This window comes from Carettochelys insculpta, chromosome 8 (assembly GCF_033958435.1).
Source record: "Carettochelys insculpta isolate YL-2023 chromosome 8, ASM3395843v1, whole genome shotgun sequence".
NCBI classification, from domain to species: Eukaryota; Metazoa; Chordata; order Testudines; family Carettochelyidae; genus Carettochelys; species Carettochelys insculpta.
Window position 1 is genome coordinate 43,534,585 of NC_134144.1, and position 27,895 is coordinate 43,562,479.

A 27,895-nucleotide genomic window follows, 5' to 3' on the forward strand; every position below is an offset into this window, starting at 1 on the left:
GGCCTCCTGTGAATTAACAGAAGACCACGTAATGCTACCAACCACCACCTAAATAGTAAAGTGCTGCATCTTTATTTATTAATGAAGTTGCTGCAAGTAGGACCATTAGTGACTTTAAAAAAAAGTGTCATTGGCACTCCAACAGTGCATAGAGGTCAAAAGGTCAAATTTCAGCACTCTGCCTCAGAAAGGTTGCGGACCACTGGCGGAATCAAACAGAGCAGCAATAACACAACACAATGCAACACTAGCCTGAAATATGGAGTGAATGTTGGTGAGAGTCCTGGGATGAATTACTTATGTCTTAAGATCATTAACCCTCCCTTGAGAGATGTTACATGGTTAATGTTAAATCTGGAGACTGGCACACTAAAACTGTTCTTCTTTAAACATCTTAATGCATTGCTGTCTGTTTTTTACTTTGTGTCTTGCATATTTAAGTTTTGTACAGCACATGATTTCAGAGATCAGGGAGATATGTAGCCTATCTAAAAACAAGATGAAACTTTTTGAGGGAATTAAGAGTAGAAAACAAAGGGAAAGTTGTTCAGGGTGTCTTTTTCTGGGTTTATTTAGTCACATTCTCTGCCAAAAAGTGGTAATATAGTAGAATAATCCTAGCTCATGGAAGATGCAGCATCTTTGTGTCTTTCCTTGCATGACGCATTGTGATGTTTGTTTTAAAACATTAGCAAAAAAACCCTTTTCTTCTCCATTTATCAACAGAGAGAACAGCTAACTTAGTCCAACCTGCTGCTTACTCAGATTTTTACCTCAGAGGCAAAGACGCAGAAGTGTTCCGATTATGTTATGAATCTATTAGTGGAAAGTAAAGTACAGCATGTCAGCCTTTTCCTGCCTAAATGAAATAGGGATTAAAGTTTCTTTGCTGTATCAGGAATATGATAACTAGTTTGATATACAGGTTTAGCAGATCCCGTGGAGCAAATTCCGAAGGAATTAAAGTATTCTGGGGGAGGTTGTGTGCTTTTTTTTTCTCCCAGCTTTATACTTAGCAACAAAGAGTTCTGGAGGTATATATAGAGAGTGGCAATATGAGTGTGATGGAAGGAAATAGTGGGAGGGAGGCATTGGACACCAACAATTGTTGAGACCATGGTTGATGATGATGAATATGAGCGTGGTGTTATCTCTTAATTGAAAAGTGTTATACCAACTGAGAAGGAGCCAATTCACTGCTCCCAGTTTGCCTTCATGTGTACGATGCATCATTTGATTTGAAGCTGGAAAGTTACATTAATGTGTGGGTTTGCAAGAAATAACTGAGCTAGTTCAAGAGATATTGATCAAATAAATTAGAAATATCCTTTTCCTATGTTCTAAAGCAGATTTTTAAAAATAGGTTGTAAGCGTTTTCCTCTTATTGGGTAGTGTCAGCAAAGTGTACATTTTTCAAAACAATTCTTAAGATTAGTGGTAGAACTAGCTGACATTTTTTGCAAATAATGAATTTGCTGAAAAATGCAGTTTTGGGTGAATAAAAAATAATGAACCATCATTTTTATAAAAACATCATAACATCTCATTTTAACGTTTTCTAAACAAACTGGCTGAGTCTACATGTGCCCCTTCCTTTTGAAAGGGGCGTGTTAATGAGCAGGTTCGAAATATGCTAATGGGGCACTGCAATGAATATGCAGCACCTCATTGGCATAATGGCGGCCGTGGTGAATCAAAAGTGTGGCTTTTCAAATTGTGCACCGCCCGTGGAGACGGGACCTTCCAAAAGGACCCCCCCCGCAGTTTTCGAAAGGCCTTCTTCCTATCTGTGATCGGAAGAAGGGCTTTCGAAAGCTGGGTGGGGGTCCTTTCAGAAGGTCCTGTCTCCACGGGCGGCGCGTGATTCGAAAAGCAGCACTTTCGGATCGCTGCGGCTGCCATTATGCTAATGAGGTGCTGCATATTCATTGCAGTGCCTCATTAGCATATTTCGAACCTACTCATTAACATGCCCCTTTCGAAAGGAAGGGGCACGTGTAGACCCAGCCACTATCTTTATATTTTATTTGAGATCTAATTTTGCTTAGACAGTGTTGACTTGTTTCACCTAAACAATTCTTTGTTCAGCTTTTTATCTGTCAGAAAAAAATCAATTTTGGCCACCAAACCAAAAAAATCAGTTATTCATTCAGCAGTACAAAGCATTTTTCTTTTTTGTCAGACTTCTACAGTCCAGGATTTTTTATTTGAAAAAGTTACTCTGACAATTCGTCAGGGAATAGAAGATTGGCTCATAGAAGTAATCTTAATTGGTTTCAGTTTTTGTGGGTTAAGTACCTGTCAGTTTTGATAGCAATCAAAATACCGAGCAAAATAGATTTTTCCAGAATTGTGCAGCAGTATTACACATCCATCTCCAAAGTGTTGTATGATGTTTTCAGCTATGACCTGGTCTCAGAGGAAGACCAGCTGCATGTGGAATTCTTTTCCTATAATTCTACAGCTGTACTTTGTGACAGAAAAGAGCCCTACCAAACCCAGGGCATGATGAAGATTCAAACAGCCACTAACAGAGCAAGTGCATTTTTCAGGTGACGTAAGTTAAATCATCATAACTTGCTGCCAGGGCAGAGGACATTAAATTCCACAGGCTGCTTTCCCACCCTTGGTGAAGAGCATTACTGAGTGACAGCAGCAAGGTATGGACAAAAGCCATGCTTCTGTTGCTTCAGGAGCAGGGTCCAGCTGAGATCAGCAGAATGGGTTTCTGTTGTTCCCATAAATTTCAGAATGTCTTGTATGAAAATGGTATGCCTTATTCCTGTGCTGATGAGCACCATCACCAGCCCTGCTTGCACGTGCAATCAATGCAGTGGAATGATGGAAGTTCAGGAGCAAGATCTGTTTTCCCCTTTGGCACCTTTTCACCCGGAAAGGGGAGAGATGCATCCAGATAAGGTGTTCCTAGACTTATGAAGAACTGTAAGGCTCTAGACCAGCAGTGTCCAATAGGAATTCAAAGATCGGCGCACTTGTGGTTGTAATCTTTCCATGTTCACCACACTGTTATACAAAACTTTATAGAGTCAGCCTCCCCTTCCACTCTAAATAAATGCCTTCCCCCAGATCCAGGCTCCCCTGGCCCCCCATTCTAAGTCAATGCTGGTGACTCACCAGAGCCCCTGGGGCTGCTGCTACATGCTTCTCCCACCATCTGTTAATTGTGGTATTCTGGCGGTTTTGAATATATGCGTTGGCATCCCCTTTTATACGACAGCCTTCTCTGGGAATGGAGCTCAGAATTTTAGGTTTTAATTAACCCACTCCTAAAAAATGACGGCTCTGCATTTTTGAGTTAATTGAAGTTAATAGGGAGTAAACATGTGCTTAAACATGCACTCGATTCACCCTTGCTACTTTTGCTTTAAATATTCAAGATGGAAAGCCTCTATTCCAGGCAATGGGACTCCCAATTAATAATCTTTTCCTTAATAAGTACTATCAGAAGCTGGTTAAACTGAGATGAAACACTAGTAATTTATCCCGGGCAAAGTGAAGAATTTGCAGAATTAGATGCTATAATTGTATTTTTATACTGGTCTCAAAAATATGTATTTAAAGGAAGGCTTTTACAATGACTCATTTGTATTTTTCATTCATGTGCTAGAATAAACACGTGTTGTTTTTTATATATGTATTTACAGTAATGACCGATGGGTCTGGGTGGGACTCAATAGAAGGAATCCAGATTCTCTAGGAACCTGGCAGTGGAGTGACGACAATCCGGTAAATTAAGTTCATGTTTATCTAGAAAATACTACCATAATAACCTTGGTTTGAACTTTCATTGAGTGAAAATATAATCACCTAACTTGATATTTTAGATTAATCATGTTTTGTGTCACATGAAGACAATAGAAAAAACACTTTGCACTTAGGAGACTCTCAATTAAAAATAATCTCAAATACTGTTTTTCTAGTCTTTCCCTCTATACTATGTTGCTGTGAAAATATTTAAATGTAATAAAAATCCAAATGCTGCTAGACAGAACGAGATGTCTTCATACCCCACCATATACTTCAGTTTCTTTTGGTTTGTCCAGACTTCTCCAGAAACTGTCTGTCTCAGATTTAAGGTTATGTATGAACTGTATGTGCATATGTCTTTGCAGACTCAGGACCACAGATTAAGCCATTGGGAGCTAGTACAGCCTTTAATTCTGTGGTATAACACTGCCCAGCAAAAAGGGACTGACCCTAGCTAGTCCCTCAATAAAATAAAACTAAAGGCATATTTCTTCCATTCCTCCCCTTTCTGTAGGAAACTACCTTTCTGTCACAGGAGTTCCAGAACGATGACACTAGAGACTGTGCTGCTTTAAAGGTAAGTTTCAAGATTTGAAAAATACAGTAAAATTCCTTTAATCCAGCACGTCTGGGACGAGGCAGCTGCCGGGTTACCAAATTTTCCAGACTACTGGACATCACTACCCTGTGGTCTTCAGCTTCACCACCCCTGCACCCAGCTGCAGCTTACCAGCCCTGTGCATGCCCAGCTTCTTCACCCCCCCCTCGCTCCTGCAACTTCTTCACCACCCTGTGCTTCATTGGGTGACCAACTGTCCCATATTGGGTAGAATGGTCCTGTATTTGGGAGGCCACAAAGGCATCCTTACACTTTTTAAAAGGGACGAATTGTCCCATATTTAGGTCCTTGAGGGGTGGGGGTGTGAGTGCCCGCTGCCACCACTTTCCCGGGCGTGTGTGCTGGGACTTCCGCTTTCCCAGGGCTCAGGGCGGGGAGGTCCTGCAGCTCCTGCTTTCCTGGGGCCCAGAGTGCCTGCAGCTTCCACTTTCCCAGGGCTTGGGGCCAGGAGCTGCTGCTGCCACTGCTTTCTCAGGGCCTGGAGCACCTGCGACTGCCGCTTTCCCATGGCTTGGGACCAGGTGTGTCTGCAGCTGCTGCTTCCCCTGGGCTCCTGTGGCGGAAGAGCACCAGCTCCCCAGGACTTGGTAGAGCCGGGAGGCGACCTCCCTCCCCCCGCATCTCCTTGTCCCATATTTGGGACAGGGTGGTATGGTTGCCATACCACTTCACCCCCACTGCGTGCTGGTTCAACTACACCCCCCCAAGCCCCCTTGCAGCCCTAATCCGCCCCAGGCTCAATCCCCCTGCCCGCTTCCCATGGCCCCAAGCCCCCCGACTTACACGAATTTCAAGGTACCCTAGGGTTGAGTGGAATGCAACTCTCTTGTATCTCGGGGGACTACTGTATGCCAGACGTTCAAATTTTGACGTATTATCTCCATAAACGGGGCTGTTTTTGCCAGATGACGAACCATCAGGATTTCCTAATCATTGTAGGCCAAGAAGAATATGTCTTTATACCCCACCAGAGGCTGGAATAAAGGAATTTTACTGTATCTGTATATTTGTGTGAATTTTATTTATAGTATATTTACTTTATATCTTCTTTAAAAATTATGTTAAAATTGCTAATTTAAATTTCTAACTGTAGAAAGGTAGATTTTTTTTTTTTATTTTTCTCTTAATTCATAAGCCTGCTAATTTTCATAAAAACGGATTTACCTTCACTGCTGAGTAAATATGTACTAACATGAAGTGAGGCTATCCCTTACCAAGACTGCTTTATTTCTATTAAAATACTACAGGTTGAATCTCTCTAATCTGGAATTGTCTTGTCTGACAACATCTGTAATCTGGTATGATTTTAGTTAGCTGGACAATCTCTTATTGTGTATGTGGCCAAGTTTCCCATGGTCCCATAAAGTTTGTTTACAACCACAAATCTTGGCTCTGAGTGTTGTGTGCTGTTATTTAGCTGTAATTTAACCCCTAACTGTCTTCTCAGAGCCCAGTAAGTAGTGGAAGTGTTGTCAGTGTGCTAAATGATATTGACCTCCTGTGGTCTTGCAAATTCTCTCATTCAGCATCAGTCAGGCCCTGAGAGTGCTGGACTAGAGAAGTTTGCTCACTTCTGGTGTAGGGTATCCAAAGTTTTGAGGTACAGTGAGTCTTAATGTCCATCCACCTGCCTCTTCCTAGCCCTGTTTTGTGGCTCTGCCTCCTCCAGAGAGGACCTCGTTCACTTAAATGAAAAAGCCTGCCTGCTCTATTAGTAGAGCCTATGAAATGTCCATTAAATGGCTTCATTACCAATTGAATGGCTATTTGGTGAACCCCGTTAATTTCTGAATGTAGTGTGTTAGTCTAGGACTTTTTAGTTTAAAATTTGTTTTTAAAAATATTTCATTAGTCTGTTCCTGAAGATTGTAAAATTACATCTCTTAAAAATTGTCATCCCCCAGCTACCATCAGGCATAGCAGAACCAGTTTAACAGCACTATGTAGAGCCCCATAAATCTGAAGGCTGCGTTGGCTGCAAAATGAGATTTCTGTGAACTGACCCATTTTAGAATGATTGCTTCATAAGCTTTGGACTTTCAGGGACTAGTTTTGAAGCTGTGTTTTATCATTTTAAAAAAATCAGTTGAAATTGCAAATGATTGGCATCAGGGTAGATGACTTCTGTCATGAGGAATATCTGAAAACCTTAGAAACTTCTGTGACTATAGTATTCTTTATGTCTGGTATGCCAACACACTTTCCCACCGCCTACTTTTGTGCAGACGACTCGAATATCAAGGAGGCATTTTTGGAGACTTCATTTCTATGATGATAGACTGTCGGATTTCTACTTGAAACCTTTCCAATGTGATGCTAAACTTGAATGGGTTTGCCAGATAACAAAAGGTAAAAGCTGTATTTTTCATTCGTTAATTCATCTAAACTCTCATCTGGTTTTTTTGTTTTTGTTTAATGTCTTTTATTATTTCTTTCACTTTAAAAACAACAAGTAGTCCTACGGCACTTTAGAGACTAACAAATATGTTAGTTATGAGCTTTCTTGGGTAAAACCAAGCTCGTGACCTAATAAATATTTTAGTCTCTAAGGCAGTGCTCTGTGCCTCAGAGCCACTTGCCGGTAATGCCGTCTGACGCTCTGTGCATGTGCCCTATGGCTTGGTGAGAGAATTGTGTGGCTGGTGAGATGCCAGCATTGAGCTGGAGTGGGGAAGGGGGCTACTGGGGGTGCCTGGCTCTGGAGAAGGGGAGGGGGATTGGGTTAGAGGGGGCACAGGAAGTTACCTGGCTCTGGGGGAGGGGATTGGGCTATAAATATTGGGTGTGCTGTGAAATTGAGTGCTGAAGTGTGCCACAAAGGTAAAGGTTGTTGAGCACTGCTGTAAGTGCCACAGGACTGCTTATTTATGTGGGTGGTTTGTTTTTTTAAGTTACAGACTAACACAGCTAGCCCTCTGAGACTTCGTTCACTTTGTCATAATTAACAATAAACCCAGGATCTTTGACTTTAAAACAGACATGTTAGAAGGCATTAAAATATTCTTAAACCCTGGAATCCTTAGAAAAGGGGTGGGGAACCCTGACCTGCAGTCTGAATCTGGACTGAAGCTTGTCTGGATCCAGATCCTGAGGTTCAGGGCCTCCCCTCCATAGCATCCGGCCTGCAGTGGGGTAGGGGTGTGGAGCCAAGCCTTGCAGGCCAGATCAGGTGAGCCAGGACCAGATCCAACGTACAGGCTCTACCTGAGGGGAGGGACAGGAAGCACCTGAGTGCAGTATCTGCTGCCACTCTTTCCCCAGCTGTGGAAAAGAGAGGTGAAGCAGCAGCAGCAGCTTCGGCGGTGCTGCACAAAGGCTTCCTCCCACTGCTGTGATTGGCTGGAATTCTGGCCATTCAGAGCAGCAGAGGGAAGTGGCGCAGAGCCATGTGCATCTGGGGATACTGCCCAGGTGAGCTGCATCTCCATCACTCAGACCCTGCACCCCTTGACTGCTTCTGCACCCCCTCCATCCAGACCCACAGTCTCACCCCCTTCTTGTACCCTCCCTCCCACTCTGACTCCCTGCACCCCAAGCCCTCCCACATCCCCTTCTGCCCAGATCCTGCACCTGCAGCCTGCTCCTGCTCCCTCTCCCACCCAGTCCCACCACCCACAGCTGACTACTGCCCAGACCCCCAATTCCCAGCCCACTCCAGCACCCTGCTTCCCTTCCAGCTGCCCACTGCTACTACCTACCAGCCTCCTCCCACATGGAACCTCTCAGACCCCTCATTCCCCTCTCTCACCAGCCCCAGAGCCTAGAGGGGCCTGCAAAATATACTAGCTTCTCACTTGTCAGGCCCCCAGATCAAAACACCCCTGCTTTAGAATATGAGCTCAAGACTGGAACTAATATGTATCTATTAATGAATGAAGAGACAGGCTGTCACATGTAGAATGCTGATTATTATCAAATGGAAAGGGTGCTTGATATAGGGAGTGTAGGGTTAAAGTATGAGTAACAGCTGGGGTTTATAGTCTCTAACAATGTGAAATTGACTATTTTTGTTTGTTAATATTTTTTCCATACTTGGTGAAAAGGAGAATATGAATGCAAAAAGTTTGGCAACCTGTACTCTACCATTTCTTTCGTCCAGCTGCCCATAACAGTCTATAGGGTAGGGCTTGAAATTTCTAGCACAGCTCATAATTGCCTGTTCATAGAAATGTTTATATATTCAAAAAAAACGATAAATGAACTATTATTTGGGAAAGGGCTTTGTATCACTTCTCTAGGCCCTTACCTTGTTTGTATCACTTAAATTCCCTTGGAATGAGAAATGTGCCACAGGGAATGTAGGCATCTTAGAGGGTGTTTGCTGATCAGGGAGTTCTGGCATTCATGTGCTTTATTTAAATGTTATAAGCAGAATTTATAAATAAAAAAATCCCAAGGATGGCTAGGACAACTAATTCCTCCGTACTTGAATTTGGCCTCGTTTATGACTTGGGTGAACAGGGCCACATCTACACAGGCAGCCTCTGTTGACAGACACACCTCGGCAGTACCTCTGTCGACAGATAGCATCTACGCACACAAGTAGATCAAAACAGCAAGCCGCTCTGTTGACAAAGAGCAGCCAGACTGCCCTGCCCTCTTTTGACAGAACAGCTGACCAGAAGCTCTGCAAACAGGGCTGCCCAGGGAACCAGAACCCCTCTCTGTGAACAGAAGTGTCTACCCGGACACTCTGACAAAACACTGTCAACAGAGGTGTTCTAATTGATCCGAAACAGGGATAATGCTGCCGACTGAGCAGCTGAGTTTTGTCTACAGACTCTCACCAGAACGCTTTAACCATGCAGATACTTGGTGAGTTTTGTTGATAGAAGCTGCCCATGTAGACGCAGCCTAAAGTAGCAAAGCAGACAGAAAAGTGATCCTCTGGCGAGGGTGGAAGAAGGATGGACAGAGGGTTCTGCATAGACCCACTTGTTTTTGTGAGGGTTTAGGATTTTTACAATCTAGTGGGCTCAGTTTCTTGTGCTTATTTTAGTTGGTCAGAGAAAACGGGTATTAAGGACATGAAACTTTGATGCATTAGAAATTTTCAGCGAAAATGCCATATCTTAGTACTAATGTGTGGAAAGAATCGATGTTTTTATTAGTGAGAGCTTTGGTGCTTGCAAATCTCTAATAAGGAGAGAAAAAAGTAACTTTAAGCCGATGCATGCGAACCTTCCATTGACTTCAATGGAAGCGTGTGTGAGAGAGGAACAGAAGGACGCAGGATCAGTGATCGCTTTTTTTTTCCTCTCTCTCCCCTCAGGTAGTACCCCAAAGACACCAGAGTGGTATACCCCAGGTAAACAGATTTATTTTTATATACATCTGATTCACTTGTGTGTAGTGTTTCTCACTGCATTAAAACCTCGATTTAATGGACTTTGGAAATAATGAACAACGTGCGCCACCCACACCCCACCTCCAAATAAATGTCGGCGACTCACCAGAGCCACAGGACCCACTGCTGGGGCTGGAGGAGCCCCTGGGACCAGAGGAACCTCTAGGGCCGCCACAGGCGAGCCCAGACACTCTGCTTTGCAAACAGCCCAATGAGCCAGCTGCAGGGCTCTCTCTCCTGAGCCTGCTGCATCCCTCCCAAGTCTCAGAGTGCTCCCTAGTGCACCTTGCAGGGTGCCTCCAGTCCTGCAGATATGGATTTAATAGACTTTCGTGGTTCAGACACTTCTTCCCTCACTGGTCCATTAAATCGAGGGTTTTCTGTATCACGTCCTTTCTGATATTAACGTAGATCACAGTGACATACAAGAAGCCCTGATTCAGAGGCACACCAACACCCGCAACTCTCATTGATTTCAGTCAGATTGACCACCCTTTTCTTTGTCTAAGTGTAAGAATATTTCAGGAATAATGTCATGTACGGTTTTCTTCCCCAGATGTAGGTGGAATTCATGGACTCCCACTTGTTGTTGATGAAGCTGAATTTTGGTTTGTGTCAGATAAAAACCTGACCTACCAAGAAGCTGCTCTCCACTGTGCAAACAACGATAGTGACTTAGCATTTGTTGACTCTTATACAAAGCTAAGGGCACTCCTAAACAAAATAGAGCAGGTAAAGAAATACACTGTACCTCAGAAATTCTTTGTTGCCATAGTTTCTAATATGTGTTAATATTTTTCTCTGAATTTTTTTCACTCTGGTGTATAACCCTTCATAAGTGCCTTGAAAAGGAAAAGCTTAGTTGAAAGATAAAATAATCAATTTTATTTTATTCTCCTTTAAATCTGCATTTGAATATTTAAATTAGCCTATTAAAATAACTTTGAGAACACAAGTTCCGAAAAGCAGAGAGATGTTGGTTATGTCTACACTAGCACCCACCCTTCGAAAGGGGGATGCTAATGAGACACATCGGGATATTCTAATAAGGCACCACAATGAATATGCAGTGCCTCATTAGCATAATGGCAGCCATGGCACTTCACAAGTACCGCTTTCGATCACGTGTGGTTTGTCTGCACGGTGTTCGTTTCGAAAGGACCCCGCAGACATTGAAATCCCTTTATTCCTATTTGGTTATAGGAGTAAGGGAATTTCAACATGTGTGGGGTTCTTTCGAAAAGGATTCCATGCAGACGAGCCGTGTGCAATCTAAAGTGGCACTTCTGAAGTGCCGTGGCTGCCATTATGTTAATGAGGTGCTGCATATTCATTGAGGTGCCTTATTAGCATATCCTGATGTCTCATTAGCATCCCCCTTTCAAAGGGGGGCGGTGCTAGTGTAGACATAGCCATTGTGACAGGATTACCATAAATATTCCATTGTTTGGTGGGTCCAACAGGAGGTATAACTCTGTATAGTAATTGTGTATATGCATGTTTCTGCACTGGGACATCACACTATTACCTGAATGAGAGGACTCTGGTTCTCTGTTAGCAGAAGCAGAGTGGGAAGTTGGGGCATGTCCTCCTTCCCCAATTTCTTCCTTCCATTTAGCATAGAGTATTTCATCTCTGTGCTCCCCACAGTTTGAAAACTGCCGCTGGCCGCCTACCAGGAGCTGGCAGACCAGAAACTCAGGGGAGCTGCCCAGTCCACTTGGCCCCTCACTTTCCACACTGTGGGAGCTAGGATGCACTCTGTCTTCTCAGAAGCCCTCACTGCTTTCTTCCCAAGACCAGGCCACGTCAGCAAGCCAGGAGCTCTCCAGACCAAGTGGCCAGCACATCCTGAGCTGCACCAGTTGGCAATACCCCTTGGAGCTGCCCCCTGCCTGCAGAGCCTACCCACCATATGCTGCCTGAGGTGCTCTCTGGCCATTGACCTGGTGTTTGCTGCTGCTTCTGAGCCTGGAGGTGACGCATGGGGTGATCACATGCCTTCCACCAGTGTTCCCTATACACTGAGCACTTGGGTGGCAACCCAAGAGAAATTCAAGTGCCGCCCAGCTGATTAGCAGAGCACTCAGTGTTTCTGTTGGGGGTACACATCAGCACATGTGTTGATGCACATAACAAAATTTATTCTGCCCATGGATGGAGAGAATTAGAGGGAATCCTCCCTGCTATCTTCATATATGTGCCCCCTCTTCTCACTGTGTTACATACCGTCTTTGCCTGACAGTTTGTCTCCACTAAAGTTATCGGAGTTACTGAAGCAAGTGCCTGCTCCTGGAACCCTTCTTTAAGATGTTTCCCATAGCAGGCAGGGCTCTATTTCTATATATAGCCTCTGTTTCTCTGTGCAGTCTTGGGAGAAAAAGTACCTAAATCCAGCCTGCCTTCTCTCACCCCCAAGTCCATGGAAAGGCTTTCTCACAGACTAGGCAAAAGGAGTATGATGCCAGAGGGACAGGAGTTCTCTTTACCTTCTGTGTGTGGAAGGATGGCTCTACGCACAGAGGGTCCCACCTCTGCATGTAACCTAAGCCTATGATCTGGCCCCTAAGAGTTTTCGTTGCAGAGCTGTACTTTCATTTAAATTATTCTGTAAGTTTTCCTCTGTGCAAGGCAGATACTACTTCATCATGCCAACACCGAGGCTCCTTTACTGGCCTGAGAGGTTTGGATGGTCCCAGGTGTGCTTCCTATTAGTCCATAGAGAGCTAGCTCTGCCCCCTTGTTTCTAGATGACAGAGATAGTGTAAATAGGAGGGAAAGGTTAAGGGCAGAACCTCAGGCTCACTACACTGTTTTTCCCCTTCCTGTTCTCAGCAAAGGTGTGTTAAAATCCCCCTTTATTCCTCTCTCTCATCCTGCACTGAGTGCTACTTGACTGGAGCACAGGATACATCCCAAAATCAAGTCTGTAAGGCAGCAGTAGCCCTGTAAGCTGAGCTCAGGCAAGAGGTGAATGCCATCCCACGGATTGGGAGAGCACCTCCAGCTAGATTTTTGTTTCTACTAGGGGTGCAGGTTTGCATATGCCTCAGTCCACACAGAAATATTTATTCCATGCGTGAATAGAAAATAATCTGCAGATGAATGAAAAAGATTAGGGGGGTGGTTATAAGGCAATGTAATTATCTCTGTTCAAAAAAGCCAAGACATGTACTGCTCTAAAGACAGCTACAAATACACAAAATCTATCCTATTACCCTTGCATCTAAGTAATTGCTGTAGTTGCCAGAAAGATATCCTAGGAACTTGAATGGGAGAGAAGATGTGCACCCTATCCCTCATGAAAGTATATACCAAAATGTGAAGATGTCATTAAAATCACTATAGGATGTGGCCTACCATGAAAAAATTTGGCAAACTCCTGTGCATTAGCACATAGGAACCCCGATTTTGAAACTGATTAGCCTGATTATTGTGATCCCATCTGGGTGAACTGTAAACATTCAAAATATGGCAAGCAGTTGCAAAATAATTTAAATGTTCTATTATGTTTAATAATACAGCATTATAAAAAAACAGAATGAGTTTCTTAAATATCTGACCTGATCATGTCCCTTTATGAGCTGGAATTTAAGAATTCCCATTGCATGATCTGGAGCTAAGAGAGAGAAGTTAATCACTTGTATTTTCAAATCATTTACAAAAATATTTCCTGCAAGTTCCAATCTTGCTTTATGTTAAGCCATTTAAATCAAAAGGAATTTTGCAATGAGGCTGAAGGTCACTTGTCTATCTTGGAATATTGTATTATACATGGTGGTAAAATCTAATTGTTTATAATTATTATTGCAGTTGTCTTCTGGAGAACAGAAGTGGTGGCTGAAGTTCATGGATCATAGAGCTAGCCGTCATTGGCCGTATGTACTCGGTTTGCAAGCAACATTATTCTAAACTTTTTTGACATTTCTTTAATGGGGAAAATAAGTGAAATATGAGATTTTTAAATGATTCTTGAATGATCCCAGATTACTAATACCACTCACTTCTGACAGTTCATCTACAAAAAGTATAAAATAATTATTTGAAAAACCATATCAATAAAATCACATCATCTGATGATTGTGGCTCTTTTCCTTTCTCTTGATTTCCCCATTTTTGTCTGCATATGACCCTCACTTGACTTTGCCATGTCATATTTAAAATGTAAGGTCTTGGGAGCACCAACTGAGTCTTGATCTCTCTGGATGAGGAATTGAAAACACTCTCGGGTTCTTGAATGTAATAAGTAACAGAATATATTTGTAGATTTGATCCTTGAACTAAGGACTGAGCAGCCAGTTCAAACGTATGTTTTGAGAGTGCTGTTCTCGCTACAAACATTAGCAACATCTCTAACCCCTAAATCAGTAACAACACTTTAGTACTTATATGAGGCTTCAGAGTGCTTTGCAGACATTGTCCCCCAAATAATTAGGTGCACGCATAAATCTTTGAATGGCCAGGGATTCAGTATGTTAGTGGTATCATTAGGAGACTTTAATACTTAAATATTGGTCCTAAGAGTTAATGATTTACAGTTCCCGTTTCAGATGTTTTAATTGTGATTTTTTTTTTTAAAGCCTGCACATGTACCCCATTAATGACTTGAGTTCTGAAACAGGTTTGGAGGTTTTTACATTTATTTTACTCTTCCATGTAAGGAAAGAACAAAACCAAAAACTTTCCATTCACTGCCCGTTAAAAGGCCTAAACAAATTGCTTATATATAGCTCATATGAAATTGGGTAGATCATCCCCTGTCATCCTCTCTGCTTTCTGCCGTACCCAGCCACAGTAAAATTACCCTAGGTTGCAGAATCCTCTAGTATTGTAGAACCAAGATAAGACTTCTTACACCTCCATTCCTCAACATGGCTGGTTTGAGGGTTACCCAGAGCTGCTTTGTGCCCTTGGGATCCTCAACTGTCTTAACTGGTCCTGGGAGTCATTGGCAGGTGGTGTAATTTAGAGCAGGTGGTGTAATTCAGGCTGCTTCTAGTTTAGAGTGCACTCTGGCAGGGGGCTGATCCAGAATCAGGGAAATGCAGAAATGAATTACTGCAACTTCTAGAATGCTCCTGAGCTATACTATGTGCTCCTCAGCTGCAGCTAAGGAATAGGGCCTTCCTGTACCACCAAAAAAAAAAACAACCTTTAGGTGCACAAGGAGCAAAATGCAACTTTTAAAAAAGAATAATTTAGGACAGAAAATTGATTTTTTCCCCCCCTCTTCTTTTGTTAAGGATTGACTTTGAAATGTTTGTATTTAGTTTACAGTTATTTCCACGGTTCTATGATCGATTGTGGAGGGACTGTTGGTATATTTCTTCGAGAGGCTGGCATAGAGGTATGGGTGTTCGTTGTTATAAAAAATATCAGTTCTATATAGAATGTAATATTCAATACAAGACCAAGGAGCAAATGACTTTTTGGCTGTGATCTACGTTGTTTTGTGGTATTCCATTTCTTCCAAATACCTTGAGGATGTAAGGCAGGTCTGAGACAAAGGAGGTTACAAAATTGCCATGCCATGCACCTCTGTTGTGAGTCTGAGTAATGGTGTAATTGGACAGGCACAGAGGCAAGGAGTAACCGGTATGCTGATTAAACTATCTGAAATTTCAAAATTTCTGTTATCAGCTTCACCCTATACTTGTAAAAACTTACAAACCCTTGTCCATCAATAGTCCTTCTCCATCTTCCTACCCACAATAACTCTCATTTCTTCCACGAGTACTATATGTGCTGGTCTCCTTACCAGCATTAACACAGCTTGGTCTCTACTATATGGTAAATTCTCCTCATCGGGGTCAGCATGCATTTATTTTTGTAGTTATGGTAGCCTGGGCCTGGCCCAATGCCCATTGAAATCAGAGGAAAGGAGTCCCTTCCAATTACTTCAGTAGATATTACATCAAGCCCTGATACTCACAATTGTAGGCTTTCTTCCACAGCTTCTTCACAGAAGTCAGTGATGCCGCTTGTAGAGTAAGCTGCTGCTGAAAGTGAATGAAGTTATCAAATCTGATTCTGTTATTACTAAGATAGGCTATGTCTACACTTGCTCCCAACTTGAAAGGGGGCATGGGGTAATGAGGGCCACAGGAGATTGCTAGTGAAGTGCTGCGGTGAATACACAGCACTTCATTAGGCTAATTTTTCCCCGCAGCAACTTCGAAGCATCCAATGCATGCTGGCACTTCGAAGTCAGATGCTTCAAAGTTGCTGTGGAGGAAAATTACATATTCACCACAGCACTTCATTAGCAATCTCCTGTGACCCTGATTACCATGCCCCCTTTGAAGTTGGGGGCAAGTTTAGACACAGCCTTATTTTCTCATATGATCATTTTAAATTGTTATGCTTTGTTCTACTGTCACTTTAAAATACTTCGCTTTGAAAAGTTTACAGCAGTGTGATATAGTACATCAGCCCACAAAGGTTAGTAGAACCTAGCACATCACAGTTGTTTCCATAGGAAAGGTAACGTCTTTATTGATATTTTCTTCAGACTATCCAATAAACTGCAGTCAGAAACTGCCCTTCATATGTGAAAAGTATAATGCATCCTTACTGGAGAAGCATGAGCCAGACTATCACCCACCTAAAGGAGGATGCCCTAAAGACTGGATTCTGTTTCAGAATAAGGTAAAGTGGGAATATAGGACAATCATTATTAACTGCATTACATCTACTTAATTGTAGCGTAGACCAAACCTCTCTTTCAGGCCAAAGTATTTAAACTAGATTCCTCCTTTGCAGAGCACTCTGTAGCCCTCAGCCCCACCCCCTCTTCTTCACTCAGGTGTACTACAGCTCTCCTCAGTGTTTGCCTCAGTTCCATCAAGTTCCTTCTCCTGGACTCATGGGTCCCACAGACCTTCTTCTTGGGGTCTGTATTAATTCAGGGTAGCTGCAGACTTAAAACCAACTTCTCTCTCAACTGCCTCCCACACTTTGTAGTTCAGCTCTTTTCCTCCCTGAGCTGAAAGAGATTAGTTGATAGCAGTCCTTCCTCTTTTGTGAAAGAAGATGCTTCCCCCCTCCTCCAGGCTCCAGCGAGGCTGGAAGAAAGGGGAGCCTTATCTCACCCTGTAAAGCTTCTGGGCCTTAAAAGAAATGGTAGCCTTGGTTTTTCACAAGCATTAACTATGTCTGTGGGACCAACTTCCTCTCTCACAACACCTGCTTCTGTGCTTCTGTAGGCCTTCATCTGCTTTCAAAGTCCTAGGAATCGTAAAGGAAAACAGAGTTGACTGACCCTTAGTCCCTACTATCCTTAAAGGTACAGTCACTCAGTTAAAGACATCTTGGAATGCATTTATCTATAACTGCATTTCTGATACTTTTGCAAAGGATTTTAGAGCCATTGAATTACTTGTAAGATACAATAAATCTCAAAGAGAGAGTGAACTCCTGCTACATTACATACATTTTTACTATTTGTATTTTGCAGTGTTTTCTAATGATGAAAAAGAGATATTTAAAATTTAAAGATGCGAATGAAGCATGTGAAACTTTTGGAGGCACTCTTCCATCAATCTCGAGCCAAGCTGAACAAGGTATGATGGTAAATTCAAGGTTCTTTACACTATGTGGCACTTGTAGTCAAAATAATATGTCATGTCTCTTCCCCGCTTTATGCTGCAGAACTGCATGGAATCATGCAGCAGAGGAGGCCTTATGTGGCAGTATTAATTGGATTATAAGATCATTCAATTACTTGGAGTCTTACTGAAATAATTATAAACATTTACAATAAAAATATAACTAATGCCTTTATTCACTAGCACCATATAAGAGGAATTCTGCTTGCCACAGAATGGAGGAGTGCACACATAATGGGCAAGCCTTAGAAAAGGGAAAGGAACCAGTTCAAAGACCAATTTCTCTTCCTACCCTTCTGCGTGAAGAGAACCAGAAAAAATATAAGACCATATATATAAGATTACCAGAGATTTATGAAGAGCTGAGGGGCTATGTCTTAAGTTCCCTCAACTGTGTGGCACTCATTCCTGGGCAAGCCCTGATAGAATTGCTATGACCATGGAGCGAAGCTTCTTACTTGTCGCCAAGCTTTTGTGGTGAGAGAGGACTGGGGGTTATCCTCTCTCTCCCTTGGGCAGCCTGCACCATCTCCAAAAATCTCATCCCCCCAGCCCAACCTAGAGCCCACACCCACACTCCCATCTGTAACACTGACGCACACACACCTTTCAGCAGAGTCCTGAATTGCCTCCTGCACCTCAAGCCCTGCCACAGATCCTGCACACCCAGTCAGAACTATCTGTCCCCATAACTCCCCACCCCAACCTCTGCCTCAGTCCTGAGTCCCTTTCCACACTTTGAACGCCTCAGCCACCCCAGCCACATACTGTCCTTGTATGGAATGAGTTTTGTAATGTGCATCAATATGGACATTATGTGTCATGCATCACCTCCATATTGGTGCACCTGGGAAAAATCATTCTACACACAGACATAAGAAATTAGAGGGAACAGTGGCCATGTTTGAAGCAGTTCTTAAGCTTTACTTCAGAAATTAAAAGCTCATTGAGGTAAATACAGTGAAGAAATCTGCAAATAGCTGTCTAGATATGTCAGAGAGAGAGAGAGAACTGTTAACACGTTTGAATAGTAACAGAGAGTAAGCCGTGCTAGTCTATACACTATCAAAACAAAAAGCAGTCAAGTAGCACTTTAAAGACTAGCAAAATAGTTTATTAGGTGAGATTTTGTGGGACAGACCCACTTCTTCTGTCCCACAAAAGCTCACCTAATAAACTATTTTGCTAGTCTTTAAAGTGCTACTTGACTGCTTTTTGTTTTGTTAACACATTTGTATTTGTGTAGTGGGTGGGTAGTTGCTTACAGATATGCCTGAAAAAGGAGCTCGCAACAGAGCTCTACAGTATATATAGCATTACGTGTATAGGTAAGTGAGCTACAGCCTAGTCAATTCAATGCAGTGGAATGTAAAAAGTAGACCAGGCAGGACACTTCAGTGGAAGAGCTAAAAGGTGCAGGGGCCCAGCCCTGGGAAACCCTGGCACAAATTTAGCACTGCTAACCTTGCCCAATAGTGCCCAGAAAACAGTGACTCCTGAGAAGAGCCATTCTTAGCCGGCATTGATTTTCTCTTTCTCATGGTGTATAGAATCAGGTGCATACTCAAGAAGGATTTTTGTTTTAGAGGCCTGTCTACTCAGAGCCAGGTGTGTGGGAAGCAAGTAAGACTCTCCATACACTGAAATGAGGCATGGAGCACACTTTTGGTGCTTCAATGAGGAATAAATAGAAGGTCTTACAGTGCAATAGAGGGGCACCTTCTGGAACATGAGTGGAGCTGCAAGAAGACAGAGTTAATGAGCAGGATGGGGAGAAGAGTGCAGCTTGTTTCAGTCTCTCATCTCCTGGCCTCGAATTAGATTTTCACGTGTTTATAATGCTAATCCTCTCAAATGACTTTTTTTTTTTTTTTTGAATCCTTGATGGATATGGAAGGAATAGAATGATAAAACTGCAAAACACTTGATGCTCTATTCAAATGACCTATTGCATTTTCAAGAAGGGTGGGAAATTAACTTAATGTAGATGGCAGTAGTACTGTCTTGCTTATGCAAGTTGTTTCCAGTGCTTACTGTGGTTGTCCTGGTTGTAATATGCAAATATTAATTTTTCTGCCCAACAGATTTTTTAACATCCTTGCTTCCTGGTTTGGAAGAAAATATTTGGATTGGTTTGCAGTTTAAGTTCAGCACAAGGGAAAACAGATGGGTAGATGGCAGTAGGCTGCTGTACAGTAACTTTCACCCACTGCTGACAGGAAGGCTGAGGAGCATTCCACTTGATGTAAGTTATGTGCTTTGAATATATAAATTGAGCTGATATTTTGTACAATATAGTGTGTTGGCGTCCTGGTAACTGTATTAAAATAACAAAACAAAACAAAAAAATGTGGAGGACCCAAACCAAGAAATTGTATTCTTAGTTGACAGACATGGTGACCAGTAATGGCTGAGCTCTTCATACTTATAGTGTTCAAAACGTATAAGCTGAATAATTAATATGGAAAGCGATATAAAAATTAAAATCTCTTCAGTCTTTGCAGATCCACTCTGGAGCTTAGGTGCCACATCCGTTAAAAATATAGGCAGCAGAGGGATGTTACTGAATAAGTTTTAGTTTGGTTTTCTGAGGCAGGGACAGTCTTAATTTATTAGCGGTCCAGGGCAAATGGGTGCTGCTGGACAGTGAGCGCGCCCTCCTGGCTGCTGCACCCTCCCTTGGCAGGGGCAGGGTGGCAGGTGTGCCTCCTGGCTGCCGTGCCTTCCTGCTGGGCCCTGCTGCACTCCCAACTGCCTGCAGCATGCCCCAGCCACCGCACCGCTCAGCTGTGACCCTGCCCCTCCACAGTCCCAGCGTGGCAAGCACCCACTGGCTCCAGCCCTGCATGGGATGGTCCATTTTGGCAGCTCCTTGAAAATGAGTGGCCAGCTCGACTGCCCCTAGGACCAGCTCTGTGTGGCAGCCCCATTCATGGAGCAGCGGAAGAAACACAGTGGAATGTCACTGGTTAACAAGAATTTGTAAAGCTTATGGTGGATCCCGGTAATTTAGTTTACAAACAAACAATCCAACAACTAGGTAACATTGCAAAACAAACTACCTGTCTTTTCAGTTCTGAATACCAATTAAACAGGCAAATAGTAACTAAGAGAAAATTATATATTCTCCTAACTGGATCTTCATTTGCTTTCTGCACACAAGAATGCTTGCATAACATATGAACCTCATGAGCATGTTTTCTGGTTTTCAGCTGTTTGACGAGGAGGTAAACAACCAGTGTGCTGTAATGCTCAACAACCCCAAATCTTCATATGTTGGAACATGGAAATCTTTCCCTTGTGCTGATGAGCATTTTTTGGCTATCTGCCAGAGGCAGGCAGGTAAGGCTGACTGTGTCTCTAATATCCAAGTGCCAAGAGACCAATTTATGCATGGATTCCGTCACCCCTCCTGAGGCACGGTCTGGCCCTACACAGCACCTCAAGAAGGGTGTTCCATCCTGGTAGGATCCTTCTGTGGGACTGAGCTGGCCCATACTGGATAGGGGAATCCAGTGGTGTGGCCATGAGGACAAATCTCCTTCTTTCCAGTGCTAACATTTTCCATGACACCATCTGCAAGGTGAAATCACCTTTAAGACATGTTCTGGGGAAAGCTGTGGGCAGTGGTGGCCGTGATAGCGAAGTTCATATGAACTCAGGCTTCCAGGGAGTGAAGGAGAGGCCCCAGGGCCCACAGTTTGGCATGGCGTACAAGGCTTCAAAGTGAATGGCCCTGACCTTCTTGGGATACATTGGGGGCCCACAGGAGTTGGGGATGGACTGTATGTCCCATTCAGTGAGTAAAAGAGCAAATGACTCCTTTCCCCCAGAACACAAGTGAAACTCCATGAGGGGAACCACACAGAATTTTCATCCCACGTGACCATCATCATCATAACACTTGAAGGAGTGATATGAGGCCTCATCTACACCTCGAATTAGCCTGGATTTCAGCCACTTGTTAAGCTACATGAGTGCAAACTCTAGGGGTAGACATGACTTGCATTGGTGCAGCTTGCTCTGACTTGAAGCAGGAGTCAACTCCACTGGCACAATGTGTGGCTTTTCTGTTTATATTCAGGATTGGGAGCAGGGTGCTGCTCCTATGCAGCTATATTGATAGCTAGCCAGTGATTACCTGAACCAGGGTAATTACCCAGTCTAAACAAAGCCTTAGATACTAACTAACTGTTGGGGCTTAGTATGCAGTGCACCCATATTGGTGGTATGTTCTATTATGAATAAATTATCTCCTTTTAAATAGATATTTATAAATTTAAAGAAAGGCTTGCAGTTGTCTGAGATCTGAAGGGCATTTTTATGAATTACTAAAAAGGAAGTTAAGAAACTTCAGAGACTCCAATAAAAGAGCACAGCTGCTATTGATAAATATATTATTGTCCAGAAAAGGAAGCATGACATTCAAAGTACAGTCATTGTTGCAATATGGTCCTCTTTATTCTTGGGTGGCTAAGCCTCTAGATCTCCAGGGACGCGGGGAAGGTGCGCTCAGTCAGCTCTTAAGGGTGCAGAAACTGCAGTTTTGCCTGTCCACAATACAGGATGCTGCAGAAGCGGAGACTTTTCTACTTTGCCATGGCATCCATGACCCTATGCATAGGTGTTCATGTCACTTGTGTCAGAAACAAGGGAGTCAGCAACTCAGGCACTTAATGATTATCTCAAAGTGTTTGGTAATTACACTTGTAAACATCAGTACTATTATTTTTTCATCTTGGGGGAGAAATGTACCATGCCCAAATTCTTTATTGTTAAGCTTTAAGTGTGTGAGGTGTCTGTTGGTCTCACAGTTCTCTTTTAAAGCTGTTTGCTAAGTAGAAGCACTTGGCAACAACCGTGAAATCTGTTTCTTTCATGTCACTTCTCTAATTCCCTGACAGCTGCAAATTGTTCATAAACATAAAATTAATATTACGGCTCTGTGTTTTGGGAAATGGTCTGTCAGCCTATCCGTCAGTCATTTGTATGCTCTTATTTAAACAATATTTTTTTTCCTTCACAAGCCTTTGTATTCCCGAGATACCTCTATGATAGATGTCAGTGCACGTCATACAAAATTGTAGGGCCAAATTTAGCTCTGGTGTCAGCCCATAAACTTCTTGGAATTATTACATTTGCATGCTCTAGTTCCTTATCCATGTAAAGTTTTGCATTTTTATTTAGTTGCATGCATCACTTAGTTGGGGGCAATTAATTCAGCTCATTGTACTCTTCTATCATTTGAACCTAAATGGTAGATGTCATCACTCCCAGCACAGCACACTAGTCAAATGGCTTTGTGCAAGAAACTGAGCACAAGCTGGGAAGACAAAAATATATTACCTCTCTGCCTGCTCTTCCAGTCAGCACATTGCAATAGCTGTCTGTGCAAGGTTTACTACCCATTAGATTTGCATGAGCATAAATCTAGTGGCTCTTTACTTGACTCACTCCCCTCTCTCTGATAACCTGTTCAGAAATGCCAGGCTCCTGTTGATTATCACAGCCTTTCTGCCAAGTTCTGCAGGAGGCGATCACAACAACTTCACCCAAACGGTTTCTTTCTTTCCCTAATAATTTGAACTGCATTGAAATGAATGAATCTAGAAAGCCACAAAAACCCAGTCAGTAGTTCTGTTACTGCCTCTCTACCAAGATTGTACACAGGGACTTGGACATTTACTTTAAAAAGAGCTTTACGTTTTCCCATAGACACATACCATCCATTCTGACAACGGTCTATGAAGTTTTCTTTAATTTTATTTTTGATGGCTACTCCCAAAAGGAATTTGAATGGGTTTTGCAACTGTTGTTCTAAAGAAACTGAGAACTAAAATGTTTTGCAGTGTTTATCCTACTTAATGCTTCAATTTCTTGATTATATACAGGGGCTGCTGACAACCAGACACAGCAACTCGTTAATCAAACACTGATCTATCAAAATGTCCATTACACAGTAATTTTGAAGAATTTGTCTTGGTATGATGCACTTCAAGAGTGCCAACAGAAAAACATGGAGCTTGTTAGCATCACAGATCAGTACCAACAGGCTTTTCTTACTGTGCAGGCAGCCATTCGCAATTACTCACTGTGGATTGGACTCTCTAGCAAGGATGTAAGTTTTTTATTTCTCCTCCCTACCTCCCACTGCCTTAGAACCATTTTTAGGGTAGGGTGAAACAGTAAAAGGAAAGGCTGGAAAAACCAATGAAATTGAAAATTACTGGGTTATTTTTAAATAGATGTTTCCAGTGGCATCTGTTTTCAGTTGGACACCCATCTTGAAGTGGGAGAGCTAGGAGATCAACCAGTCCTAATACTCAGTTAAATACTAAGTTTTCAATTCTCCAGCATGCAAGTGAGGAATTCCCATTGATGGATTGATTGAGAGGAGAGTATGCCCCAGAGGTTTTAAGGTGGAGAAATATGCTTTATATTTCAAGCAGGTTATATGTTTGCATCATCTTTCCCGTCTGTTAGTGGTTTTATAATTGTTGCTGTCATCTAAAATTCTGGGGTAGGGCCAAGGAAGGGCCAACCAAAATGTTTTTAAAAAGAGAAAATTGGAAAGATAGCAAATGAAATTTAAAAGCAACTGCTTAAAATAATCCGTACCAAGTTTTAAATAAGCTTTCACATATATTTCGGGCAGGGGGAGGGGGATTGTACTCCTTTTTTTTTTTTTTTTTTTGCTTCTTAATAGTGGAGAAAAGTTTGTGCAAAGGAACTTGTTTTAAAGTATGTTTTACCTTAAAAATGTCAGTAATGTCAAGTCTTGTTTCTCCTGTGGTTGCTGTAGAATTTTTTGGAAATTCCTAGTGTGGATTGAGAGCTTTTTCATCTATTAATTAAAGAATGTAGGGCAAGGATGTGTGAGTGGATGCTGAATCTTCAACAAACATCTTTCAACAATTCACAGATTTGATTTAAATGAGTGTTAACAAAAACAAGCAAAAATAAGTTTTAAATAGCCTTACTAAAAATTGTTCTCATGGTCAGGTTTCACTTGATTGGCTTCAGACATTGTATTTCACCCACCTCTGCAGCTGTCCATCAAGTTTTCCTTGAAAAAATAAGGAAGAAAAAAACCTGGTATTTTTATGTTGGTGAGAGAATTGTTTAAGTTTACAGAGTATTTCATAAGGTGATCTGTGTAAGCTTGGAAGCTCATCTCTCGCCAAGAGAATTTGGTCTAATAAAAAGTATTACCTAACTCACTTGGTCTTTCTTAATTGTTAGTATTGTCTTTTGCAGTCCACAGTAGTATATGTAGTTTTTTACCAATAGCATAACTTCATTTATTATTTTTGCAAGAGACCAAATCCTAAGAGTTGCTGAGCACCTGTCACTCTCACTGAACACAGGATTTCATCCAGTAGAAATATTATATGATTGAATGCACCTAGGTTTTTTTTCAGGGTGTAAGCCCTCATCTTTTATTGGTGTGATACTAGGATGGAAAACATTATGGCTGGGCAGATGGAAAGCACATTATTTTTAGTCGCTGGTCAGAAGAAGATGAAGAAACAAGTGAAGACTGTGTGTTTTTGGATGTTGACGGATTCTGGAAAACTTCTGAATGTTCCTCTGAAAAACCAGGTGCTATTTGCTACTTGCCAGAAAGTATGTATTCTGAGAAAATACATTCTTAATATATTTTTAAAAAGCCCAGTAATATTCCATAACAAAAATGTTGTATAATTTTAAAATAAGAATGTTCCATTTATATACACTAAACGTAGATGATTTCCTAGATCACGTACCCACTGGTGTCTTGAAAATGGACCAGGTGCAAGTTACCCAAACACTGTGCAAGTTACCCAAACACTGTGTAATTATTTAGTGACGTATTCAGGAATGCTGTGTTGACCCACAGTGTGCCCTCCAGATCTGCCCATGGAGGACTCCCCTCTGCACATGAATCTCCTCACTTACATGTGGAAAGAGGATTTAGCCATCTCCTCTGCACTCAGTTTGCCCTGCTCCAGACCCTGTGGAGATCTCTTCATCCTGTCTAGAGTCCATGCTCATGGGGGAGATAGGTGACTGGGTAGGTGGAAAGAGTGGCAGGTGGAGATCAAATTAGGAAGTGCAATGTGAGCCTTCTCCAGCTCCACAGAAATTGTTCCAAGTAGAATAAGGCACCCTAGGGAGAGGTCCTTGGTGATCATCTCGGTTTGGACAAGGGCAGTATAAAGGATAGTCTTTGCTTGCAGAAGACATTGCAAGAACTGAGTTATTAGATAGTACTTGTTCTGTTCTTAATATATGTATTTGTTGCTAAAAGACTTCCTGTGAAAATTTTTTTTAAGTATTTGCATATCCCATTGGATAAACCCATTGCCATCTTTAAGTATGTGAAAATATGGTGTTTTGAGAATTCTGGGAACAATTACATAATGTGCTGTGTTGGAGGATGCTACTAAATTTAGTTTTTAAACAGATTTTCATATTACCCAGGAATTTGTTGAGAAATGAGCAGTCTTGTTTTAAGATTGTGCATGACCTAAGGAGTCTTTTTTTTTTTTTTTCTCCAGATGACACTGAAATAGAACAAGTTGTTGACCGTATTAAATGTCCACATAAGGTTAAAAATACACCTTGGATATCATTTCAAAATAGTTGCTACACTTTCATGGTAACAAAGGATAGGTGGCAAGAAATTAAATCACAAGAAGCCCACCATTTATGCAAGAAAATAAGTGAGTATTTCTTTTAATTACTAGATTTCAAAGTGTGATGTCTCTTAAGCTGCTTATACAGAAGCTTGGGGGCAGGGAAGGGTACAGCCTACAAGATATTTGAAAGGTGGCCAATACTGTTGTCCCTTTTTTATTTTTATTTTTTAAATGGAAGGAGAAATGTTGAATAAATAAAGGGTATCTCCATGCAACAAAGAAAATCTCATGGCTGGTTAGTGCTAGCTGGCTCAAGCTGTGAGGCTGTTTCACTGCAGTGTAGACTTCTGGACTGAGGCTGGAGCATGAATGCTGGGGGACTTCCTGCTCTACAAAATCCTAGAGCCTCGGCCTAGCCTGAGAGTGGACATCCACAAAGCAATGAAACACCTGAACCCTGCAAGCCCATGTCAGCTGGCACGGGCCAGTCGTGAGTTTCTATTTGCTTTGTAGCTATAAAAATAGGGACAGATGCAAAGTACTTCTCTTACGGAGGAATAATCAGTTCCACGCATACAAAAATGGGAAGTGACTTCCTCGGAAGGAGTACTACACAAAGGCATCTAGGGGTCATAGTGAACCACAAGCTGAGCATGAGTCAACAGTGTGACAATGTTGCAGAAAAGCAGACATGATTCTGGGATGCATCAACAGGAGTCACAGAATTATAGAACACTAGAACTGGAAGGGACCTCAAGAGGTCGAGTACCAGTTCCCTGTCCTCTTGGCAGGACCAAACACCATCTAGACCATCCTCAATAGGTGTCTGTGTAACATGCTCTTAAATATCTCCAGTGATGGAGATTCCACAACCTCCCTAGGTATATTCCAGTGTTTAAACATCCTGACAGTCAGGAAGTTTTTGTGAGCAAGACAGGAAAAGTAATTCTTTCACTCTACTAAGCACTGATTAGGCCTCAATTGGGGTACTGCATACAGAACTGGTCACCACAGTTCAGGGTAGATTTGGAGAAGCCCAGAAAAGAGCAACTAAAATGATTAAAGGCCTAGAAAATATGACCTAGGAGAGAAGATTAAAAGAATTGGGTTTGTTTAACGTGGAAAATGGAAGGCTGAGAGTGGATATGATTGCTGCTTTCAGGTACCTAAAAGGGTGTTACAAGGAGGAGGGAGAAAAGTTATTCTCCTTAGCCTCTGATGCCAGGACAAGAGGCAGTGGGCTTAAATTAAAGCAATGGAGGTTTAGGTTGAACATTAGGAAAAAATTCTAGGGTAGTTAAGCACTAGATTAAATTGCCTAGGGTAGTTGTATCTCCATCATTGGAATATGTAACAGGTTAGATACGTATCTAACAGGGATGATATAAACGGAACTGGGACTTGATTGACTATTGAGGTCCCTTCCAGTTCTAGTATTCTACGATTCTAGAACCAGGAGGTACTTGTTTTGGAGTATCTGTAGTGCCCCTGAAAAATGTAGCTGACAGTTCTAGAAGCTAAAATCCTGCACTTACCTACCTGGAATACGCACCACACAGGCCAGGTTGTCACGGCTTTCTGATAAATAGTAATTTCTCCTAATATTTTTGTTGGCTGAAGAGTTGCCTGCCCTTTTAGAATGTTTGGATGCGTGTGTAGTAACTTTTAAAAATTGGCAGTCAAAACTTAATTTGTTTTATAAGTGATGATTATTTTTAAAATTGTTTCGACAGATCCGGAAGCAATTGTCTTGAGTATTAGCGATGAGGAAGAAAATAACTTCGTTGTTGAACAACTTCATGCTTTCAGTGGCCTAGCAACATGGGTATGGTTGGGTGTAATTTATGATGATGATGGTAAGATTTTTTTTCTCTTAAAGTGTAACTTCTTATCATTAAACTGTTACATTTCTTACATACTTAAATACAGCAAT

General features: G+C 42.0%; 1 protein-coding gene across 2 annotated transcripts in view; it reads left to right on the forward strand.

Annotated features, from left to right (window-relative positions):
* LY75 (lymphocyte antigen 75) overlaps positions 1–27,895 on the forward strand; it is a 75,735-nt gene that overhangs the window by 33,243 nt on the left and 14,597 nt on the right. For both annotated transcript variants that reach the window (XM_075002093.1, XM_075002094.1), the window contains exons 14-28: positions 3,666–3,747; positions 4,283–4,345; positions 6,613–6,736; positions 9,660–9,695; positions 10,291–10,466; positions 13,548–13,612; positions 15,005–15,081; positions 16,246–16,382; positions 17,191–17,296; positions 19,426–19,586; positions 20,554–20,683; positions 23,233–23,459; positions 24,799–24,967; positions 25,882–26,046; positions 27,696–27,818. In XM_075002093.1, coding sequence (XP_074858194.1) covers positions 3,666–3,747; positions 4,283–4,345; positions 6,613–6,736; positions 9,660–9,695; positions 10,291–10,466; positions 13,548–13,612; positions 15,005–15,081; positions 16,246–16,382; positions 17,191–17,296; positions 19,426–19,586; positions 20,554–20,683; positions 23,233–23,459; positions 24,799–24,967; positions 25,882–26,046; positions 27,696–27,818 — 1,841 coding nt within the window. The remainder of the gene's footprint in view (positions 1–3,665; positions 3,748–4,282; positions 4,346–6,612; positions 6,737–9,659; positions 9,696–10,290; positions 10,467–13,547; positions 13,613–15,004; positions 15,082–16,245; positions 16,383–17,190; positions 17,297–19,425; positions 19,587–20,553; positions 20,684–23,232; positions 23,460–24,798; positions 24,968–25,881; positions 26,047–27,695; positions 27,819–27,895) is intronic.